Below are 21,731 nucleotides of genomic sequence, written 5' to 3'. Positions count from 1 at the left end.
TACAGGCTGGCCTGGCTCCTATATATTACATCAGTGTGATGCTACAGGCTGGCCTGGCTCCTATATATTACATTAGTGTGATGCTACAGGCTGGCCTGGCTCCTATATATTACATCAGTGTGATGCTACAGGCTGGCCTGGCTCCTATATATTACATCAGTGTGATGCTACAGGCTGGCCTGGCTCCTATATATTACATCAGTGTGATGCTACAGGCTGGCCTGGCTCCTATATATTACATCAGTGTGATGCTACAGGCTGGCCTGGCTCCTATATATTACATTAGTGTGATGCTACAGGCTGGCCTGGCTCCTATATATTACATTAGTGTGATGCTACAGGCTGGCCTGGCTCCTATATATTACATTAGTGTGATGCTACAGGCTGGCCTGGCTCCTATATATTACATCAGTGTGATGCTACAGGCTGGCCTGGCTCCTATATATTACATTAGTGTGATGCTACAGGCTGGCCTGGCTCCTATATATTACATTAGTGTGATGCTACAGGCTGGCCTGGCTCCTATATATTACATTAGTGTGATGCTACAGGCTGGCCTGGCTCCTATATATTACATCAGTGTGATGCTACAGGCTGGCCTGGCTCCTATATATTACATTAGTGTGATGCTACAGGCTGGCCTGGCTCCTATATATTACATCAGTGTGATGCTACAGGCTGGCCTGGCTCCTATATATTACATTAGTGTGATGCTACAGGCTGGCCTGGCTCCTATATATTACATCAGTGTGATGCTACAGGCTGGCCTGGCTCCTATATATTACATTAGTGTGATGCTACAGGCTGGCCTGGCTCCTATATATTACATCAGTGTGATGCTACAGGCTGGCCTGGCTCCTATATATTACATTAGTGTGATGCTACAGGCTGGCCTGGCTCCTATATATTACATTAGTGTGATGCTACAGGCTGGCCCAGGCTGGCTCCTATATATTACATCAGTGTGATGCTACAGGCTGGCCTGGCTCCTATATATTACATCAGTGTGATGCTACAGGCTGGCCTGGCTCCTATATATTACATTAGTGTGATGCTACAGGCTGGCCTGGCTCCTATATATTACATTAGTGTGATGCTACAGGCTGGCCTGGCTCCTATATATTACATTAGTGTGATGCTACAGGCTGGCCTGGCTCCTATATATTACATTAGTGTGATGCTACAGGCTGGCCTGGCTCCTATATATTACATCAGTGTGATGCTACAGGCTGGCCTGGCTCCTATATATTACATCAGTGTGATGCTACAGGCTGGCCTGGCTCCTATATATTACATCAGTGTGATGCTACAGGCTGGCCTGGCTCCTATATATTACATTAGTGTGATGCTACAGGCTGGCCTGGCTCCTATATATTACATCAGTGTGATGCTACAGGCTGGCCTGGCTCCTATATATTACATTAGTGTGATGCTACAGGCTGGCCTGGCTCCTATATATTACATCAGTGTGATGCTACAGGCTGGCCTGGCTCCTATATATTACATTAGTGTGATGCTACAGGCTGGCCTGGCTCCTATATATTACATTAGTGTGATGCTACAGGCTGGCCTGGCTCCTATATATTACATCAGTGTGATGCTACAGGCTGGCCTGGCTCCTATATATTACATTAGTGTGATGCTACAGGCTGGCCTGGCTCCTATATATTACATCAGTGTGATGCTACAGGCTGGCCTGGCTCCTATATATTACATTAGTGTGATGCTACAGGCTGGCCTGGCTCCTATATATTACATCAGTGTGATGCTACAGGCTGGCCTGGCTCCTATATATTACATTGAGTGTGATGCTACAGGCTGGCCTGGCTCCTATATATTACATCAGTGTGATGCTACAGGCTGGCCTGGCTCCTATATATTACATTAGTGTGATGCTACAGGCTGGCCTGGCTCCTATATATTACATTAGTGTGATGCTACAGGCTGGCCTGGCTCCTATATATTACATTGTCAGTGTGATGCTACAGGCTGGCCTGGCTCCTATATATTACATCAGTGTGATGCTACAGGCTGGCCTGGCTCCTATATATTACATTAGTGTGATGCTACAGGCTGGCCTGGCTCCTATATATTACATCAGTGTGATGCTACAGGCTGGCCTGGCTCCTATATATTACATCAGTGTGATGCTACAGGCTGGCCTGGCTCCTATATATTACATTAGTGTGATGCTACAGGCTGGCCTGGCTCCTATATATTACATCAGTGTGATGCTGCAGGCTGGCCTGGCTCCTATATATTACATCAGTGTGATGCTACAGGCTGGCCTGGCTCCTATATATTACATTAGTGTGATGCTACAGGCTGGCCCGGCTCCTATATATTACATCAGTGTGATGCTACAGGCTGGCCTGGCTCCTATATATTACATTAGTGTGATGCTACAGGCTGGCCCGGCTCCTATATATTACATCAGTGTGATGCTACAGGCTGGCCTGGCTCCTATATATTACATTAGTGTGATGCTACAGGCTGGCCTGGCTCCTATATATTACATCAGTGTGATGCTACAGGCTGGCCTGGCTCCTATATATTACATTAGTGTGATGCTACAGGCTGGCCTGGCTCCTATATATTACATCAGTGTGATGCTACAGGCTGGCCTGGCTCCTATATATTACATCAGTGTGATGCTACAGGCTGGCCTGGCTCCTATATATTACATTAGTGTGATGCTACAGGCTGGCCCGGCTCCTATATATTACATCAGTGTGATGATACAGGCTGACCCGGCTCCTATATATTACATTAGTGTGATGCTACAGGCTGGCCTGGCTCCTATATATTACGTCAGTGTGATGCTGCAGGCTGGCCTGGCTCCTATATATTACATTAGTGTGATGCTGCAGGCTGGCCTGGCTCCTATATATTACATCAGTGTGATGCTACAGGCTGGCCCGGCTCCTATATATTACATTAGTGTGATGCTACAGGCTGGCCTGGCTCCTATATATTACATCAGTGTGATGCTACAGGCTGGCCTGGCTCCTATATATTACATTAGTGTGATGCTACAGGCTGGCCTGGCTCCTATATATTACATTAGTGTGATGCTACAGGCTGGCCCGGCTCCTATATATTACATTGTCAGTGTGATGCTACAGGCTGGCCTGGCTCCTATATATTACATTAGTGTGATGCTACAGGCTGGCCTGGCTCCTATATATTACATTAGTGTGATGCTACAGGCTGGCCTGGCTCCTATATATTACATCAGTGTGATGCTACAGGCTGGCCTGGCTCCTATATATTACATTAGTGTGATGCTACAGGCTGGCCTGGCTCCTATATATTACATTAGTGTGATGCTACAGGCTGGCCCTGGCTCCTATATATTACATTAGTGTGATGCTACAGGCTGGCCTGGCTCCTATATATTACATCAGTGTGATGCTACAGGCTGGCCTGGCTCCTATATATTACATTAGTGTGATGCTACAGGCTGGCCTGGCTCCTATATATTACATCAGTGTGATGCTACAGGCTGGCCTGGCTCCTATATATTACATCAGTGTGATGCTACAGGCTGGCCTGGCTCCTATATATTACATTAGTGTGATGCTACAGGCTGGCCTGGCTCCTATATATTACATCAGTGTGATGCTACAGGCTGGCCTGGCTCCTATATATTACATTAGTGTGATGCTACAGGCTGGCCTGGCTCCTATATATTACATCAGTGTGATGCTACAGGCTGGCCTGGCTCCTATATATTACATTAGTGTGATGCTACAGGCTGGCCTGGCTCCTATATATTACATCAGTGTGATGCTACAGGCTGGCCTGGCTCCTATATATTACATCAGTGTGATGCTACAGGCTGGCTCTTAGTGTTGAATCCTACTGCTGTTAGTCCACACAGTCAGTCTGTCTCTTAGTGTTGAATCCTACTGCTGTTAGTCCACACAGTCAGTCTGTCTCTTAGTGTTGAATCCTACTGCTGTTAGTCCACACAGTCAGTCTGGCTCTTAGTGTTGAATCCTACTGCTGTTTGTCCACACAGTCAGTCTGGCTCTTAGTGTTGAATCCTACTGCTGTTAGTCCACACAGTCAGTCTGGCTCTTAGTGTTGAATCCTACTGCTGTTTGTTACAGTCCACACAGTCAGTCTGGCTCTTAGTGTTGAATCCTACTGCTGTTAGTCCACACAGTCAGTCTGGCTCTTAGTGTTGAATCCTACTGCTGTTTGTTACAGTCCACACAGTCAGTCTGGCTCTTAGTGTTGAATCCTACTGCTGTTAGTCCACACAGTCAGTCTGGCTCTTAGTGTTGAATCCTACTGCTGTTTTGTTACAGTCCACACAGTCAGTCTGGCTCTTAGTGTTGAATCCTACTGCTGTTAGTCCACACAGTCAGTCTGTCTCTTAGTGTTGAATCCTACTGCTGTTAGTCCACACAGTCAGTCTGTCTCTTAGTGTTGAATCCTACTGCTGTTAGTCCACACAGTCAGTCTGTCTCTTAGTGTTGAATCCTACTGCTGTTAGTCCACACAGTCAGTCTGTCTCTTAGTGTTGAATCCTACTGCTGTTAGTCCACACAGTCAGTCTGGCTCTTAGTGTTGAATCCTACTGCTGTTTGTCCACACAGTCAGTCTGGCTCTTAGTGTTGAATCCTACTGCTGTTAGTCCACACAGTCAGTCTGGCTCTTAGTGTTGAATCCTACTGCTGTTTGTTACAGTCCACACAGTCAGTCTGGCTCTTAGTGTTGAATCCTACTGCTGTTAGTCCACACAGTCAGTCTGGCTCTTAGTGTTGAATCCTACTGCTGTTTGTTACAGTCCACACAGTCAGTCTGGCTCTTAGTGTTGAATCCTACTGCTGTTAGTCCACACAGTCAGTCTGGCTCTTAGTGTTGAATCCTACTGCTGTTTTGTTACAGTCCACACAGTCAGTCTGGCTCTTAGTGTTGAATCCTACTGCTGTTAGTCCACACAGTCAGTCTGGCTCTTAGTGTTGAATCCTACTGCTGTTAGTCCACACAGTCAGTCTGGCTCTTAGTGTTGAATCCTACTGCTGTTTGTTACAGTCCACACAGTCAGTCTGGCTCTTAGTGTTGAATCCTACTGCTGTTAGTCCACACAGTCAGTCTGGCTCTTAGTGTTGAATCCTACTGCTGTTTGTTACAGTCCACACAGTCAGTCTGGCTCTTAGTGTTGAATCCTACTGCTGTTTGTTACAGTCCACACAGTCAGTCTGGCTCTTAGTGTTGAATCCTACTGCTGTTAGTCCACACAGTCAGTCTGGCTCTTAGTGTTGAATCCTACTGCTGTTTGTTACAGTCCACACAGTCAGTCTGGCTCTAAGTGTTGAATCCTACTGCTGTTTGTTACAGTCCACACAGTCAGTATGGCTCTAAGTGTTGAATCCTACTGCTGTTTGTTACAGTCCACACAGTCAGTCTGGCTCTTAGTGTTGAATCCTACTGCTGTTAGTCCACACAGTCAGTCTGGCTCTTAGTGATGAATCCTACTGCTGTTAGTCCACACAGTCAGTCTGGCTCTTAGTGTTGAATCCTACTGCTGTTAGTCCACACAGTCAGTCTGGCTCTTAGTGTTGAATCCTACTGCTGTTAGTCCACACAGTCAGTCTGGCTCTTAGTGTTGAATCCTACTGCTGTTTGTTACAGTCCAAACAATCAGTCTGGCTCTTAGTGTTGAATCCTACTGCTGTTTGTTACAGTCCAAACAGTCAGTCTGGCTCTTAGTGTTGAATCCTACTTAGAAAATCTACCAGCCGCTCACATTTTTTTTTATCAGCCCAAATAAATAAATAAATATTTGTTCGCCCATAATTACATCAAAAAATAACGAACGTTACAACACCAAAAAACAAGAAATGTATTAGTAAGAAGTAATGTGGTATATTATTCCATTTAATTACTTTTTTTTTTTGTCTTTAAATAAAAATATCGGAGACAATGTTTGGCTGCCCAGTGGTAGCGGGACCGCTCGAGGTCGAGGTGTGTGTGTGTGTGTGTGTGTGTGTGTGTGTGTGTGTGTGTGAGAGATTAGGGAACTGACTGAGGCGTCGCGTTCACAATCAGTTGAAGCAGCAGACTCAAACTTACGTGGAAAAACAACTTGTGAACAAAACAAAGTAAATATCCAAGAAACACGAGGACAAAGTCTCTCACTTTGTAGACTTTCCAGTAAATTAGCCCAACATTTAAGGCCTGTGTGTGTGTGTGTGTGCAGCGCCTCCAAAAAGGAATCTCTCATTGAGCGCAGCTCCCCTGTCAGGCAGCGTTGCTGTGTGAGGTGGGGATCTAGGATCTGTATTTCTATGTGCAATTAGCATCTATGAAACAAAACGGCAGAAACACTTTGAAAACACAAAGTGGGACAAAGATACAGCATTCTGACCTGACTCACGTGTGTTTATACATTATTTGTTGTCTGATTTTATTCGTAGTGCCTTGCAAATTGACCCCCCGCCAACGTGGCTGGTGAAACAGACAGTCTTAACGGCCAGACAGTCTTAGCGGCCAGACAGTCTTAACGGCCAGACAGTCTTAGCGGCCAGACAGTCTTAGCGGCCAGACAGTCTTAGCGGCCAGACAGTCTTAGCGGCCAGACAGTCTTAGCGGCCAGACAGTCTTAGCGGCCAGACAGTCTTAACGGCCAGACAGTCTTAACGGCCAGACAGTCTTAACGGGTGTTAAATGTTATGACCTGCCTCTGATCCAGCCTGGAGACTTTCTGACCAGCTGTTTGTCTTTCTGGACAGGTGAGAACGACTGATCCGTTCTCATTGAAGCCACAAAGTTCAGGGCTGATCGTGGTACTGCAGGCTTGCTCAGTGCTGCCCCCTCTCATTGAATAACTCTAGTTGAAGGTCGACCGTGGTACTGCAGGCTAGCTCAGTGCTGCCCCCTCTCATTGAATAACTCTAGTTGAAGGTCGACCGTGGTACTGCAGGCTAGCTCAGTGCTGCCCCCTCTCATTGAATAACTCCAGTTGAAGGGCGACCAGGGTACTGCAGGCTAGCTCAGTGCTGCCCCCTCTCATTGAATAACTCTAGTTGAAGGTCGACCGTGGTACTGCAGGCTAGCTCAGTGCTGCCCCCTCTCATTGAATAACTCTAGTTGAAGGTCGACCGTGGTACTGCAGGCTAGCTCAGTGCTGCCCCCTCTCATTGAATAACTGTAGTTGAAGGGCGACTTGTTGAGGGGTTACTGGTCTTCACATAGGAATGAATGATCAAACCAAAGTTTATTTGTCACGTGCGCCGAATACAACAGGTGTAGATTGATGACTGTCTATTAGTATACGTATAGAGACATTGGGTTCTGTCTGAGGGTTCTCCGGGAATCAGAGAGAGAAAGAGAGAGGCAGGCAGGGGACCACTGTCTGAGGGTCCTGTTCTGAGGGTCCTGTTCTGAGGGTCCTGTCTGAGGGTCCTGTCTGAGGGTCCTGTCTGAGGGTCCTGTTCTGAGGGTCCTGTCTGAGGGTCCTGTCTGAGGGTCCTGTCTGAGGGTTCTGTCTGAGGGTTCTCCGGGAATCAGAGAGAGAAAGAGAGAGGCAGGCAGGGGACCACTGTCTGAGGGTCCTGTCTGAGGGTCCTGTTCTGAGGGTCCTGTTCTGAGGGTCCTGTTCTGAGGGTCCTGTTCTGAGGGTCCTGTCTGAGGGTCCTGTCTGAGGGTCCTGTCTGAGGGTCCTGTCTGAGGGTCCTGTCTGAGGGTCCTGTCTGAGGGTCCTGTCTGAGGGTTCTCCGGGAATCAGAGAGAGAAAGAGAGAGGCAGGCAGGGGACCACTGTCTGAGGGTCCTGTCTGAGGGTCCTGTCTGAGGGTCCTGTCTGAGGGTCCTGTCTGAGGGTCCTGTCTGAGGGTCCTGTCTGAGGGTCCTGCCTGTCTGAGGGTCCTGTCTGAGGGTCCTGTCTGAGGGTCCTGTCTGAGGGTCCTGTCTGAGGGTTCTCCGGGAATCAGAGAGAGAAAGAGAGAGGCAGGCAGGGGACCACTGTCTGAGGGTCCTGTCTGAGGGTCCTGTTCTGAGGGTCCTGTCTGAGGGTCCTGTCTGAGGGTCCTGTCTGAGGGTCCTGTCCTGCCTGTCTGAGGGTCCTGCCTGTCTGAGGGTCCTGTCTGAGGGTCCTGTCTGAGGGTCCTGTCTGAGGGTCCTGTCTGAGGGTCCTGTCTGAGGGTCCTGTCTGAGGGTCCTCAGGGAAAGCGAGAGAGAGAGAGAGAGGCAGGCAGGGGACAACTGTCTGGGCTGAATTAGTACAAGCTAGATTTTTTGGAAGCTGAATGAATGAACATTTCTAGAATAAGGGGGTGTTCTGACGACTCAGGCAGAGACTCCTGGACATTGAGCACAGAGAGAGTTGTCCCATCCTGTCCTGGAAGATAGAACCCTGACCTGTTTCTCCCTCTGGTTTTGTAGGTATGCAGTCATTGCCTTTGGCTGTGCCAGCTGTCCTAAGATCACATGTGGACGTGAGGGGTGTGGCACGGAGTTCTGTTACCACTGTAAACAGCTGTGGCACCCCAACCAGACGTGTGATGCCGCCCGGCAGCAGAGAGCCCAGAGCCTGAGGCTACGCACCTTCAGCTCCTCGTCTCTTAGCTACAGCCAGGAGAGTGGTGCTGCAGGTAACACACACACACAAGATGATAAACACGCATACAAGATGATAAACACGCACACAAGATGATAAACACGCACACAAGATGATAAACGCGTACACAAGATGATAAACGCGCACACAAGATGATAAACGCGCACACAAGGTGATAAACGCGCACACAAGGTGATAAACGCGCACACAAGATGATAAACGCGCACACAAGATGATAAACGCGCACACAAGGCGATAAACGCGCGCACAAGACGATAAACGCGCGCACAAGACGATAAACGCGCGCACAAGACGATAAACGCGCGCACAAGACGATAAACGCGCGCACAAGACGATAAACGCGCGCACAAGACGATAAACGCGCGTGCACAAGACGATAAACGCGCGCACAAGACGATAAACGCGCACAAGACGATAAACGCGCACACAAGACGATGAACGCGCACACAAGACGATGAACACGCACACAAGACGATAAACGCGCACACAAGACGATGAACACGCACACAAGACGATGAACACGCACACAAGACGATGAACACGCACACAAGACGATCAACACGCACACAAGACGATCAACACGCACTCCAGTTTAGGTTTAAGAGAGCGAAACACACTCCAGTTTAGGTCTAAGAGAGCGAAACACACTCCAGTTGAGGTTTAGGTCTAAGAGAGCGAAACACACTCCAGTTGAGGTTTAGGTCTAAGAGAGCGAAACACACTCCAGTTGAGGTTTAGGTCTAAGAGAGCGAAACACACTCCAGTTGAGGTTTAGGTCTAAGAGAGCGAAACACACTCCAGTTGAGGTTTAGGTCTAAGAGAGAGAGCTTTGGACCAAATACAAACTTTGAAAACAAGTATGTAAATCTGTTGTTTTTAAGCTTCCTAAAGTTAGTTGAATGACTTTAAAACCAGTCGTCTATGTTTAAGCGTACGCGAGCAGTCTGCTGCTAAAGGTCTGGCGGAAAGTATCCAGACGGAGACTCTCTTCGGTGAAAACCACGCCGCTGGTCTTGTGAACGATAGGAAGTTGTTCCATGGACAAGCAAATAAACAGGAAGTTGAACGGTCTCCATGACGACCTGGAGAAGCTGCTCATTGAACATGGATTTGGAGCAGAAAACTAAAGAAATCTGTGATTGGTATTGACCCGGGGACCAAGAATGGATAGTATTGTGGAAAGAATTTGAATGACCCCAAAATAGATCCCAACGAACCGGTTGTACCCAGACGTACAGTATCTATAATAGTCCTGTCTGATGAGGACAACGAAGACACAGCAGAAAAGATGAGGGAGCTGCTGGCCAACGGGCTGTGAGCTGGTGTCAGAGCTGCTCACCAAGGGGCTGTGCTGTGAGCTGGTGTCAGAGCTGCTCACCAAGGGGTTGTGCTGTGAGCTGGTGTCAGAGCTGCTCACCAAGGGGTTGTGCTGTGAGCTGGTGTCAGAGCTGCTCACCAAGGGGCTGTGCTGTGAGCTGGTGTCAGAGCTGCTCACCAAGGGGTTGTGCTGCGAGCTGGTGACAGAGCCCGGGACCCAGGAGTCTGGCCACTGAAAAGATGAGAGAAGAGAGGCCGGGACCCAGGAGTCGTGAAGGTTACATTTCAGGGGGGGGTCGACGATAAAGTGGATGTCCTCCCAGCTGAAGCAACATCTGAAGAGCAACCAAACATTTTGAGAGGGTGTTTATCAGATCGGCCAAGTCCCACACAGGTTGAGTCATAACGCCACTTCAGAACCTCTCTCCTACCAGAGATCCCGGCTGGGAGAGATGTCTACATTTCAGGGAATGGAAGGATGATTAAACGGTCTCCTGATCCCGAGGGGCGAACACCGGGGGCCGGGGAAGCTGGACCTCCTGATCCCAAGGGGATCCCGGGGAAGCTGGACCTCCTGATCCCGAGGGGATCCCGGGGAAGCTGGACCTCCTGATCCCGAGGGGCGAACACCGGGGGCCGGGGAAGCTGGACCTCCTGATCCCAAGGGGATCCCGGGGAAGCTGGACCTCCTGATCCCGAGGGGATCCCGGGGAAGCTGGACCTCCTGATCCCGAGGGGCGAACACCGGGGGCCGGGGAAGCTGGACCTCCTGATCCCGAGGGGATCCCGGGGAAGCTGGACCTCCTGATCCCGAGGGGCGAACACCGGGGGCCGGGGAAGCTGGACCTGCAGTCTGGGAACCATCTGCCCAGTCGGTCCGTAAGTGCGGAACAAATTTCTTGAATTCACAGGAACGTTAATGGATGGACGACCACAAACGGTACACTAACAGCATTACTACTGCAAGCCTTAAACCCAGGCCTTAAACCCAGGCATTAAACCCAGGCCTTAAACCCAGGCCTAAAACCCAGGCCTAAAACCCAGGCCTTAAACCCAGGGTCCCTGCTCATCTACATGAACGTGCCTTAGGCTGCAAGGAGGCATGAGGACTGCAGATGTGCCCAGGGTCCCTGCTCATCTACATGAACGTGCCTTAGGCTGCAAGGAGGCATGAGGACTGCAGATGTGGCCAGGGCAATAAATGTCTGTACTGTGAGACGCCAAAGACAGCGCTTCAGGGAGACAGGACGGACAGCTGATCGTCCTCGCAGTGGCAGACTACGTGTAACAACACCTGCACAGGATCGGTACATCCGAACATCACACCTGCGGGACAGGGACAGGATGGCAACAACAACTGCCCTAGTTACACCAGGAACGCACAATCCCTCCATCAGTGCTCAGAATGTCCTCAATAGGCTGAGAGAGGCTGGATTGAGGGCTTGTAGGCCTGTTGTAAAGGAACCTATGGACACAGAGGGTACCTCCCTGTAATAGGCTGAGAGAGGCTGGACTGAGGGCTTGTAGGCCTGTTGTAAGGCAGGTCCTCACCAGACATCACCTATGGGCACAAACCCACCGTCGCTGGACCAGACAGGACTGGCAAAAAGTGCTCTAAAATGGATTAAATTAGTTTTTTCCCCCCTCGTCAATCTACACACAATACTTCATGACAAAGCAAAACAGGTTTTTAGAAATGTTAGCAAATGTATTAAAAAATAAAAAAACAGAAATACCTTATTAAAGGTCCCACAGTTGACAGTGCATGTCAGAGCAAAAACCAAGCCACGAGGTCGAAGGAAGTGTCCGTAGAGCTCCGAGACAGGATTGTGTGGAGGCACAGATCTGGGGAAGGGTACCAAAACATTTCTGCAGCATTGAAGGTCCCGAAGAACAAAATGGCCTCCATTATTCTTAAATGGAAGGAGTTTGGAACCACCAAGACTCTTCCTAGAGCTGGCCGCACAGCCAAACTGAGCAATCTGTGGAGAAGGGCCTATACAAATATTTACACATGTTAAGTTTGCTGAAAATAAACGTAGTTGACAGTGAGAGGACGTTTTTATCTCTCCTGTGTCCTGTGGAAGGAAACATGGAATGAAGCCCTGTGAAATAAGACGCTGGTGAAATGATTTTATATTTTATATTATATTATATATATTATATTATTATATTTAGGTTTTATGGAACCGTCTTGTATGTCAGAGAAGAACCAACAAAAGGTTTTCAACGGGGATACATTCATTCGGAAAGTATTCCCCTTGACGTTTTTCACATTTTGTTACGTTACAGCCTCATCCTAAAATAGATTACTTAGTCTTCCTTTACCACCGAGCTCCTTGTGTGGCCAGACGAGAACCGGGAATACTGCCTCTGGCAATAGAAGTAGGTAGGTTGGGAATGTTCTAGAAGAAGAAGAGGGTGTATGTGCTGTCTGGGCGGTGTGGTCCACTGTTTTGTTTTAACAACAAACACGGCGTTTCTATTCCTTCCGTCCCCAGCCGATGACATCAAGCCCTGTCCGCGCTGCGCTGCTTACATCATCAAGATGAACGACGGCAGCTGTAACCACATGACCTGCGCCGTGTGCGGCTGTGAGTTCTGCTGGCTCTGCATGAAGGAGATCTCTGACCTGCACTACCTGAGGTGAGAGGCAAAGGGGTGAGGAGTCTGTCAACACTCAGGGAGGAGTACATCACTATCTATACACTAACCACAGTGTTCTGCCTCTGAATAGCCAGAGTTCTGCTAGGCTATATGCCCTAGACTGTCCCCTGGTCAGCCTGTCAGGGTTGGGTTGTAATCATCTCTGTCCCCTGGTCAGCCTGTCAGGGTTGGGTTGTTATCATCTCTGTCCCCTGGTCAGCCTGTCAGGGTTGGGTTGTTATCATCTCTGTCCCCTGGTCAGCCTGTCAGGGTTGGGTTGTTATCATCTCTGTCCCCTGGTCAGCCTGTCAGGGTTGGGTTGTTATCATCTCTGTCCCCTGGTCAGCCTGTCAGGGTTGGGTTGTAATCATCTCTGTCCCCTGGTCAGCCTGTCAGGGTTGGGTTGTTATCATCTCTGTCCCCTGGTCAGCCTGTCAGGGTTGGGTTGTTATCATCTCTGTCCCCTGGTCAGCCTGCCAGGGTCAGGGTGGGTTGTTATCATCTCTGTCCCCTGGTCAGCCTGTCAGGGTTATCATCTCTGTCCCCTGGTCAGGGTTGGGTTTATCATCTCTGTCCCCTGGTCAGCCTGTCAGGGTTGTAATCATCTCTGGTTGTCAGCCTGTCATCTCTATCCCTGTCCCTGGTCAGCCTGTCAGGGTTGGGTTGTTATCATCTCTGTCCCCTGGTCAGCCTGTCAGGGTTGGGTTGTTATCATCTCTGTCCCCTGGTCAGCCTGTCAGGGTTGGGTTGTTATCATCTCTGTCCCCTGGTCAGCCTGTCAGGGTTGGGTTGTTATCATCTCTGTCCCCTGGTCAGCCTGTCAGGGTTGGGTTGTTATCATCTCTGTCCCCCTGTCAGGGTGGTCAGCCTGTCAGGGTTGGGTTGTTATCATCTCTGTCCCCTGGTCAGCCTGTCAGGGTTGGGTTGTTATCATCTCTGTCCCCTGGTCAGCCTGTCAGGGTTGGGTTGTTATCATCTCTGTCCCCTGGTCAGCCTGTCAGGGTTGGGTTGTTATCATCTCTGTCCCCTGGTCAGCCTGTCAGGGTTGGGTTGTTATCATCTCTGTCCCCTGGTCAGCCTGTCAGGGTTGGGTTGTTATCATCTCTGTCCCCTGGTCAGCCTGTCAGGGTTGGGTTGTAATCATCTCTGTCCCCTGGTCAGCCTGTCAGGGTTGGGTTGTTATCATCTCTGTCCAGGGGGTTGGGTTGTTATCATCTCTGTCCCCTGGTCAGCCTGTCCGGGTTGGGTTGTTATCTTCTCTGTCCCCTGGTCAGCGTATCAGGGTTGGGTTGTTATCATCTCTGTCCCCTGGTCAGCCTGTCAGGGTTGGGTTGTTATCATCTCTGTCCCCTGGTCAGCCTGTCAGGGTTGGGTTGTTATCATCTCTGTCCCCTGGTCAGCCTGTCAGGGTTGGGTTGTAATCATCTCTGTCCCCTGGTCAGCCTGTCAGGGTTGGGTTGTTATCATCTCTGTCCCCTGGTCAGCCTGTCAGGGTTGGGTTGTTATCATCTCTGTCCCTGTCAGGGTTGGGTTGTTAGCCTGTCAGGGTTGGGTTGTAATCATCTCTGTCCCCTGGTCAGCCTGTCAGGGTTGGGTTGTTATCATCTCTGTCCCCTGGTCAGCCTGTCAGGGTTGGGTTGTTATCATCTCTGTCCCCTGGTCAGCCTGTCAGGGTTGGGTTGTAATCATCTCTGTCCCCTGGTCAGCCTGTCAGGGTTGGGTTGTTATCATCTCTGTCCCCTGGTCAGCCTGTCAGGGTTGGGTTGTAAATCATCTCTGTCCCTGGTCAGCCTGTCAGGGTTGGGTTGTTATCATCTCTGTCCCCTGGTCAGCCTGGTCAGGGTTGGGTTGTAATCATCTCTGTCCCCTGGTCAGCCTGTCAGGGTTGGGTTGTAATCATCTCTGTCCCCTGGTCAGCCTGTCAGGGTTGGTCCCCTGGTCAGCCTGTCAGGGTTGGGTTGTTATCATCTCTGTCCCCTGGTCAGCCTGTCAGGGTTGGGTTGTAATCATCTCTGTCCCCTGGTCAGCCTGTCAGGGTTGGGTTGTTATCATCTCTGTCCCCTGGTCAGCCTGTCAGGGTTGGGTTGTAATCATCTCTGTCCCCTGGTCAGCCTGTCAGGGTTGGGTTGTTATCATCTCTGTCCCCTGGTCAGCCTGTCAGGGTTGGGTTGTAATCATCTCTGTCCCCTGGTCAGCCTGTCAGGGTTGGGTTGTTATCATCTCTGTCCCCTGGTCAGCCTGTCAGGGTTGGGTTGTTATCATCTCTGTCCAGCCTGTCAGGGTTGGGTTGTAAATCCTCTCTCTCCGTCCCTCCCCAGCCCGTCAGGATGTACCTTCTGGGGCAGGAAGCCGTGGAGCAGGAAGAAGAAGATCCTGTGGCAGCTGGGCACGCTGGTGGGCGCACCGGTGGGCATCGCTCTGATCGCTGGCATCGCCATCCCCGCCATGATCATAGGCATCCCTGTGTACGTGGGGAGGAAGGTGAGCTGACCCTAAACACACGCGGCAGACTGAGGTCATCAGATGAGGAAGGTGAGCTGACCCTAAACACACGCGGCAGACTGAGGTCATCAGATGAGGAAGGTGAGCTGACCCTAAACACACGCGGCAGACTGAGGTCATCAGATGAGGAAGGTGAGCTGACCCTAAACACACGCGGCAGACTGAGGTCATCAGATGAGGAAGGTGAGCTGACCCTAAACACACGCGGCAGACTGAGGTCATCAGATGAGGAAGGTGAGCTGACCCTAAACACACGCGGCAGACTGAGGTCATCAGATGAGGAAGGTGAGCTGACCCTAAACACACACGGCAGACTGAGGTCATCAGATGAGGAAGGTGAGCTGACCCTAAACACACACGGCAGACTGAGGTCATCAGATGAGGAAGGTGAGCTGACCCTAAACACACGCGGCAGACTGAGGTCATCAGATGAGGAAGGTGAGCTGACCCTAAACACACGCGGCAGACTGAGGTCATCAGATGAGGAAGGTGAGCTGACCCTAAACACACACGGCAGACTGAGGTCATCAGATGAGGAAGGTGAGCTGACCCTAAACACACGCGGCAGACTGAGGTCATCAGATGAGGAAGGTGAGCTGACCCTAAACACACACGGCAGACTGAGGTCATCAGATGACATCAGCCGTCGTGTTGACAGATAGATGACCAGACAACAGAGAAGGCCGTTCATCAGTAATGGGTCTGTGCTGTAAACGGGATGATCAGGTGGAAGTCTAGTCGTCTGTTCAACCAGAAGGATGATGATAAGCTCGTGGACTAAAGATGGAGGAATGTACCGGAGAACTTAACCTGCAGTGTTGTTCCCAACAACTACTGTGTACGAGTCAATGATTACACAGGCGTGTTTTATATGAACACAGAATAATACAGTTGTTTTATATGAACACAGACAGAATAATACAGTTGTTTTATATGAAGACAGAATAATACGGTTGTTTTATATGAACACAGACAGAATAATACAGTTGTTTTATATGAAGACAGAATAATACAGTTGTTTTATATGAACACAGAATAATACAGTTGTTTTATATGAACACAGACAGAATAATACAGTTGTTTTATATGAACACAGAATAATACAGTTGTTTTATATGAACACAGAATAATACAGTTGTTTTATATGAACACAGACAGAATAATACAGTTGTTTTATATGAACACAGACAGAATAATACAGTTGTTTTATATGAACACAGAATAATACAGTTGTTTTATATGAACACAGACAGAATAATACAGTTGTTTTATATGAACACAGACAGAATAATACAGTTGTTTTATATGAAGACAGAATAATACAGTTGTTTTATATGAAGACAGAATAATACAGTTGTTTTATATGAACACAGAATAATACAGTTGTTTTATATGAACACAGAATAATACAGTTGTTTTATATGAACACAGACAGAATAATACAGTTGTTTTATATGAACACAGAATAATACAGTTGTTTTATATGAACACAGAATAATACAGTTGTTTTATATGAACACAGAATAATACAGTTGTTTTATATGAACACAGAATAATACAGTTGTTTTATATGAACACAGAATAATACAGTTGTTTTATATGAACACAGAATAATACAGTTGTTTTATATGAACACACAGAATAATACAGTTGTTTTATATGAACACACACAGAGTAATACAGTTGTTTTATATGAACACACACAGAGTAATACAGTTGTTTTATATGAACACAGAATAATACAGTTGTTTTATATGAACACAGAATAATACAGTTGTTTTATATGAACACAGAATAATACAGTTGTTTTATATGAACACACACAGAATAATACAGTTGTTTTATATGAACACACACAGAATAATACAGTTGTTTTATATGAACACAGAATAATACAGTTTTTTATATGAACACAGAATAATACAGTTGTTTTATATGAACACACACAGAGTAATACAGTTGTTTTATATGAACACACACAGAATAATACAGTTGTTTTATATGAACACAGAATAATACAGTTGTTTTATATGAACACAGAGTAATACAGTTGTTTTATATGAACACAGACAGAATAATACAGTTGTTTTATATGAACACAGCAGCATAATAAAGTTAGCCAATAGATGGAACCACTGCATCACTCCTGATGTGTTTTCAGTAAGTCGAGAGTCATGGTTCTCCTCACAGTACGGTGACCCCTGACCTAACCCTGTCTGTCAGATCCATGACCCCTGACCTGTAACCTCCATCTGTCAGATCCATGACCCCTGACCTTTAACCCAGTCTGTCTGATCTATAACCCCTGTATGTCTGTCAGATCCATAACCCCTGACTTTAACCCCTGTATGTCCTTCGGTCTGGTCTATAACCTCTGACCTCTAACCCGTCTGTCTGTCTGTTAGATCTATAACCGCTACGAGGGGAAGGACATCTCTCCCCACAGGAGGAGTCACTCTGTCTGATCTATAACCTCTGACCTCTAACCCGTCTGTCTGTTAGATCTATAACCTCTGACCTCTAACCCGTCTGTCTGTCTGTTAGATCTATAACCGCTACGAGGGGAAGGACATCTCTCCTCACAGGAGGAACCTGGTGATAACAGGAGCAGTCACTCTGTCTGTCCTCATGTCCCCTGTGGTGGCAGGCGTCTCTGTCGGTCAGTATACTGTACTCTGTCTGTCCTCATGTCCCCTGTGGTCACTATACTGTACTCTGTCTGTCATCATGTCCCCTGTGGTGGCAGCCGTCTCTGTCGGTCAGTATACTGTCTGTCATCATGTCCCCTGGGGTCAGTATACTGTACTCTGTCTGTCATCATGTCCCCTGTGGTCAGTATACTGTACTCTGTCTGTCATCATGTCCCCTGTGGTCAGTATACTGTCCCCTGTCTGTCATCATGTCTCCTGTGGTCAGTATGTCCCCTGTGGTCAGTACACTGTCTGTCATCATGTCCCCTGGGGTCAGTATACTGTACTCTGTCTGTCATCATGTCCCCTGTGGTCAGTATACTGTCTGTCATCATGTCCCCTGTGGTCACTATACTGTCTGTCATCATGTCCCCTGTGGTCACTATACTGTCTGTCATCATGTCCCCTGTGGTCACTATACTGTCTGTCATCATGTCCCCTGTGGTCACTATACTGTCTGTCATCATGTCCCCTGTGGTCACTATACTGTCTGTCATCATGTCCCCTGTGGTCACTATACTGTCTGTCATCATGTCCCCTGTGGTCACTATACTGTCTGTCATCATGTCCCCTGTGGTCACTATACTGTCTGTCATCATGTCCCCTGTGGTCACTATACTGTCTGTCATCATGTCCCCTGTGGTCACTATACTGTCTGTCATCATGTCCCCTGTGGTCACTATACTGTCTGTCATCATGTCCCCTGTGGTCACTATACTGTCTGTCATCATGTCCCCTGTGGTCACTATACTGTCTGTCATCATGTCCCCTGTGGTCACTATACTGTCTGTCATCATGTCCCCTGTGGTCACTATACTGTCTGTCATCATGTCCCCTGTGGTCACTATACTGTCTATCATGTCCCCTGTGGTCACTATACTGTCTATCATGTCCCCTGTGGTCACTATCCTGTCTGTCATCATGTCCCCTGTGGTCAGTATACTGTCTGTCATCATGTCCCCTGTGGTCAGTATACTGTCTGTCATCATGTCCCCTGTCTGTCATCATGTCCCCTGTGGTCAGTATACTGTACTCTTGTCTGTCATCATGTCTCCTGTGGTCAGTATACTGTCCCCTGTCTGTCATCATGTCCCCGTGGTCAGTATACTGTCCCCTGTCTGTCATCATGTCCCCCGTGGTCAGTATACTGTCCCCTGTCTGTCATCATGTCCCCTGTCTGTCATCATGTCCCCTGTGGTCAGTATACTGTCCCCTGTCTGTCATCATGTCCCCGTGGTCAGTATACTGTACTCTGTCTGTCATCATGTCTCCTGTGGTCAGTATACTGTCCCCTGTCTGTCATCATGTCCCCGTGGTCAGTATACTGTCCCCTGTCTGTCATCATGTCCCCGTGGTCAGTATACTGTCCCCTGTCTGTCATCATGTCCCCGTGGTCAGTATACTGTCCCCTGTCTGTCATCATGTCCCCTGTGGTCAGTATACAGTCTGTCATCATGTCCCCTGTCTGTCATCATGTCCCCTGTGGTCAGTATACTGTCCCCTGTCTGTCATCATGTCCCCTGTGGTCAGTATACTGTCCCCTGTCTGTCATCATGTCCCCCGTGGTCAGTATACTGTCCCCTGTCTGTCATCATGTCCCCTGTGGTCAGTATACTGTCCCCTGTCTGTCATCATGTCCCCCGTGGTCAGTATACTGTCCCCTGTCTGTCATCATGTCCCCTGTCTGTCATCATGTCCCCTGTCTGTCATCATGTCCCCTGTGGTCAGTATACTGTCCTCTGTCTGTCATCATGTCCCCTGTGGTCAGTATACTGTCCCCTGTCTGTCATCATGTCCCCCGTGGTCAGTATACTGTCCCCTGTCTGTCATCATGTCCCCTGTGGTCAGTATACAGTCTGTCATCATGTCCCCTGTGGTCAGTATACTGTCCCCTGTCTGTCATCATGTCCCCCGTGGTCAGTATACTGTCCCCTGTCTGTCATCATGTCCCCTGTGGTCAGTATACTGTCTGTCATCATGTCCCCTGTGGTCAGTATACTGTCCCCTGTCTGTCATCATGTCCCCCGTGGTCAGTATACTGTCCCCTGTCTGTCATCATGTCCCCTGTCTGTCATCATGTCCCCTGTCTGTCATCATGTCCCCGTGGTCAGTATACTGTCCCTGTCTGTCATCATGTCCCTGTGGTCAGTATACTGTCCCCTGTCTGTCATCATGTCCCCTGTCTGTCATCATGTCCCCTGTCTGTCATCATGTCCCCGTGGTCAGTATACTGTCCCCTGTCTGTCATCATGTCCCCTGTGGTCAGTATACTGTCCCCTGTCTGTCATCATGTCCCCTGTCTGTCATCATGTCCCTGTCTGTCATCATGTCCCTGTCTGTCATCATGTCCCCTGTCTGTCATCATGTCCCCTGTCTGTCATCATGTCCCCTGTCTGTCATCATGTCCCCTGTCTGTCATCATGTCCCCTGTGGTCAGTATACAGTCTGTCATCATGTCCCCTGTCTGTCATCATGTCCCCTGTGGTCAGTATACAGTCTGTCATCATGTCCCCTGTGGTCAGTATACAGTCTGTCATCATGTCCCCTGTCTGTCATCATGTCCCCCGTGGTCAGTATACTGTCCCCTGTCTGTCATCATGTCCCTGTCTGTCATCATGTCCCCTGTCTGTCATCATGTCCCCTGTGGTCAGTATACTGTCCCCTGTCTGTCATCATGTCCCCAGTCTGTCATCATGTCCCTGTCTGTCATCATGTCCCCTGTCTGTCATCATGTCCCCTGTCTGTCATCATGTCCCCTGTCTGTCATCATGTCCCCATGTCTGTCATCATGTCCCCAGTCTGTCATCATGTCCCCTGTCTGTCATCATGTCCCCTGTCTGTCATCATGTCCCCTGTCTGTCATCATGTCCCCTGTCTGTCATCATGTCCCCTGTCTGTCATCATGTCCCCTGTCTGTCATCATGTCCCCTGTCTGTCATCATGTCTCCTGTGGTCAGTATACTGTCCCCAGTCTGTCATCATGTCCCTGTCTGTCATCATGTCCCCTGTCTGTCATCATGTCCCCTGTCTGTCATCATGTCCCCTGTCTGTCATCATGTCCCCTGTCTGTCATCATGTCCCCTGTCTGTCATCATGTCCCCTGTCTGTCATCATGTCCCCTGTCTGTCATCATGTCCCCTGTCTGTCATCATGTCCCCTGTCTGTCATCATGTCCCCAGTCTGTCATCATGTCCCCAGTCTGTCATCATGTCCCCTGTCTGTCATCATGTCCCCTGTCTGTCATCATGTCCCCTGTCTGTCATCATGTCCCCTGTCTGTCATCATGTCCCCAGTCTGTCATCATGTCCCCTGTCTGTCATCATGTCCCCTGTCTGTCATCATGTCCCCTGTCTGTCATCATGTCCCTGTGGTCATACAGTCTGTCATCATGTCCCTGTCTGTCATCATGTCCCTGTCTGTCATCATGTCCCCTGTCTGTCATCATGTCCCCTGTCTGTCATCATGTCCCCTGTCTGTCATCATGTCCCCTGTCTGTCATCATGTCCCCTGTCTGTCATCATGTCCCCTGTCTGTCATCATGTCCCCTGTCTGTCATCATGTCCCCTGTCTGTCATCATGTCCCCTGTCTGTCATCATGTCCCTGTCTGTCATCATGTCCCCTGTCTGTCATCATGTCCCTGTCTGTCATCATGTCCCCTGTCTGTCATCATGTCCCCAGTCTGTCATCATGTCCCCTGTCTGTCATCATGTCCCTGTCTGTCATCATGTCCCCTGTCTGTCATCATGTCCCCTGTCTGTCATCATGTCCCCTGTCTCAGTCATCATGTCCCCTGTCTGTCATCATGTCCCCTGTCTGTCATCATGTCCCCTGTCTGTCATCATGTCCCTGTCTGTCATCATGTCCCCTGTGGTCAGTATACAGTCTGTCATCATGTCCCCTGTGGTCAGTATACAGTCTGTCATCATGTCCCCTGTCTGTCATCATGTCCCCGTGGTCAGTATACTGTCCCCTGTCTGTCATCA

The 21,731-nt window shown here is 48.8% G+C and overlaps 1 protein-coding gene across 1 annotated transcript in view; it reads left to right on the top strand.

The window, feature by feature from the left end:
- The window catches only part of LOC127927100 (E3 ubiquitin-protein ligase RNF19A-like), a 106,291-nt gene that overhangs the window by 62,814 nt on the left and 21,746 nt on the right, over nucleotides 1-21,731 (top strand). Inside the window, 4 exon segments of the mRNA XM_052512887.1 lie at nucleotides 8,397-8,605; nucleotides 12,411-12,555; nucleotides 14,874-15,036; nucleotides 17,602-17,716. Coding sequence (XP_052368847.1) covers nucleotides 8,397-8,605; nucleotides 12,411-12,555; nucleotides 14,874-15,036; nucleotides 17,602-17,716 — 632 coding nt within the window.

This window comes from Oncorhynchus keta, unplaced genomic scaffold, assembly GCF_023373465.1.
Source record: "Oncorhynchus keta strain PuntledgeMale-10-30-2019 unplaced genomic scaffold, Oket_V2 Un_contig_9404_pilon_pilon, whole genome shotgun sequence".
In the NCBI taxonomy this organism is placed as follows: domain Eukaryota; kingdom Metazoa; phylum Chordata; class Actinopteri; order Salmoniformes; family Salmonidae; genus Oncorhynchus; species Oncorhynchus keta.
The sequence above is the reverse complement of the archived record's forward strand: the minus strand, read 5'-3'. Positions and strand labels throughout refer to the sequence as shown.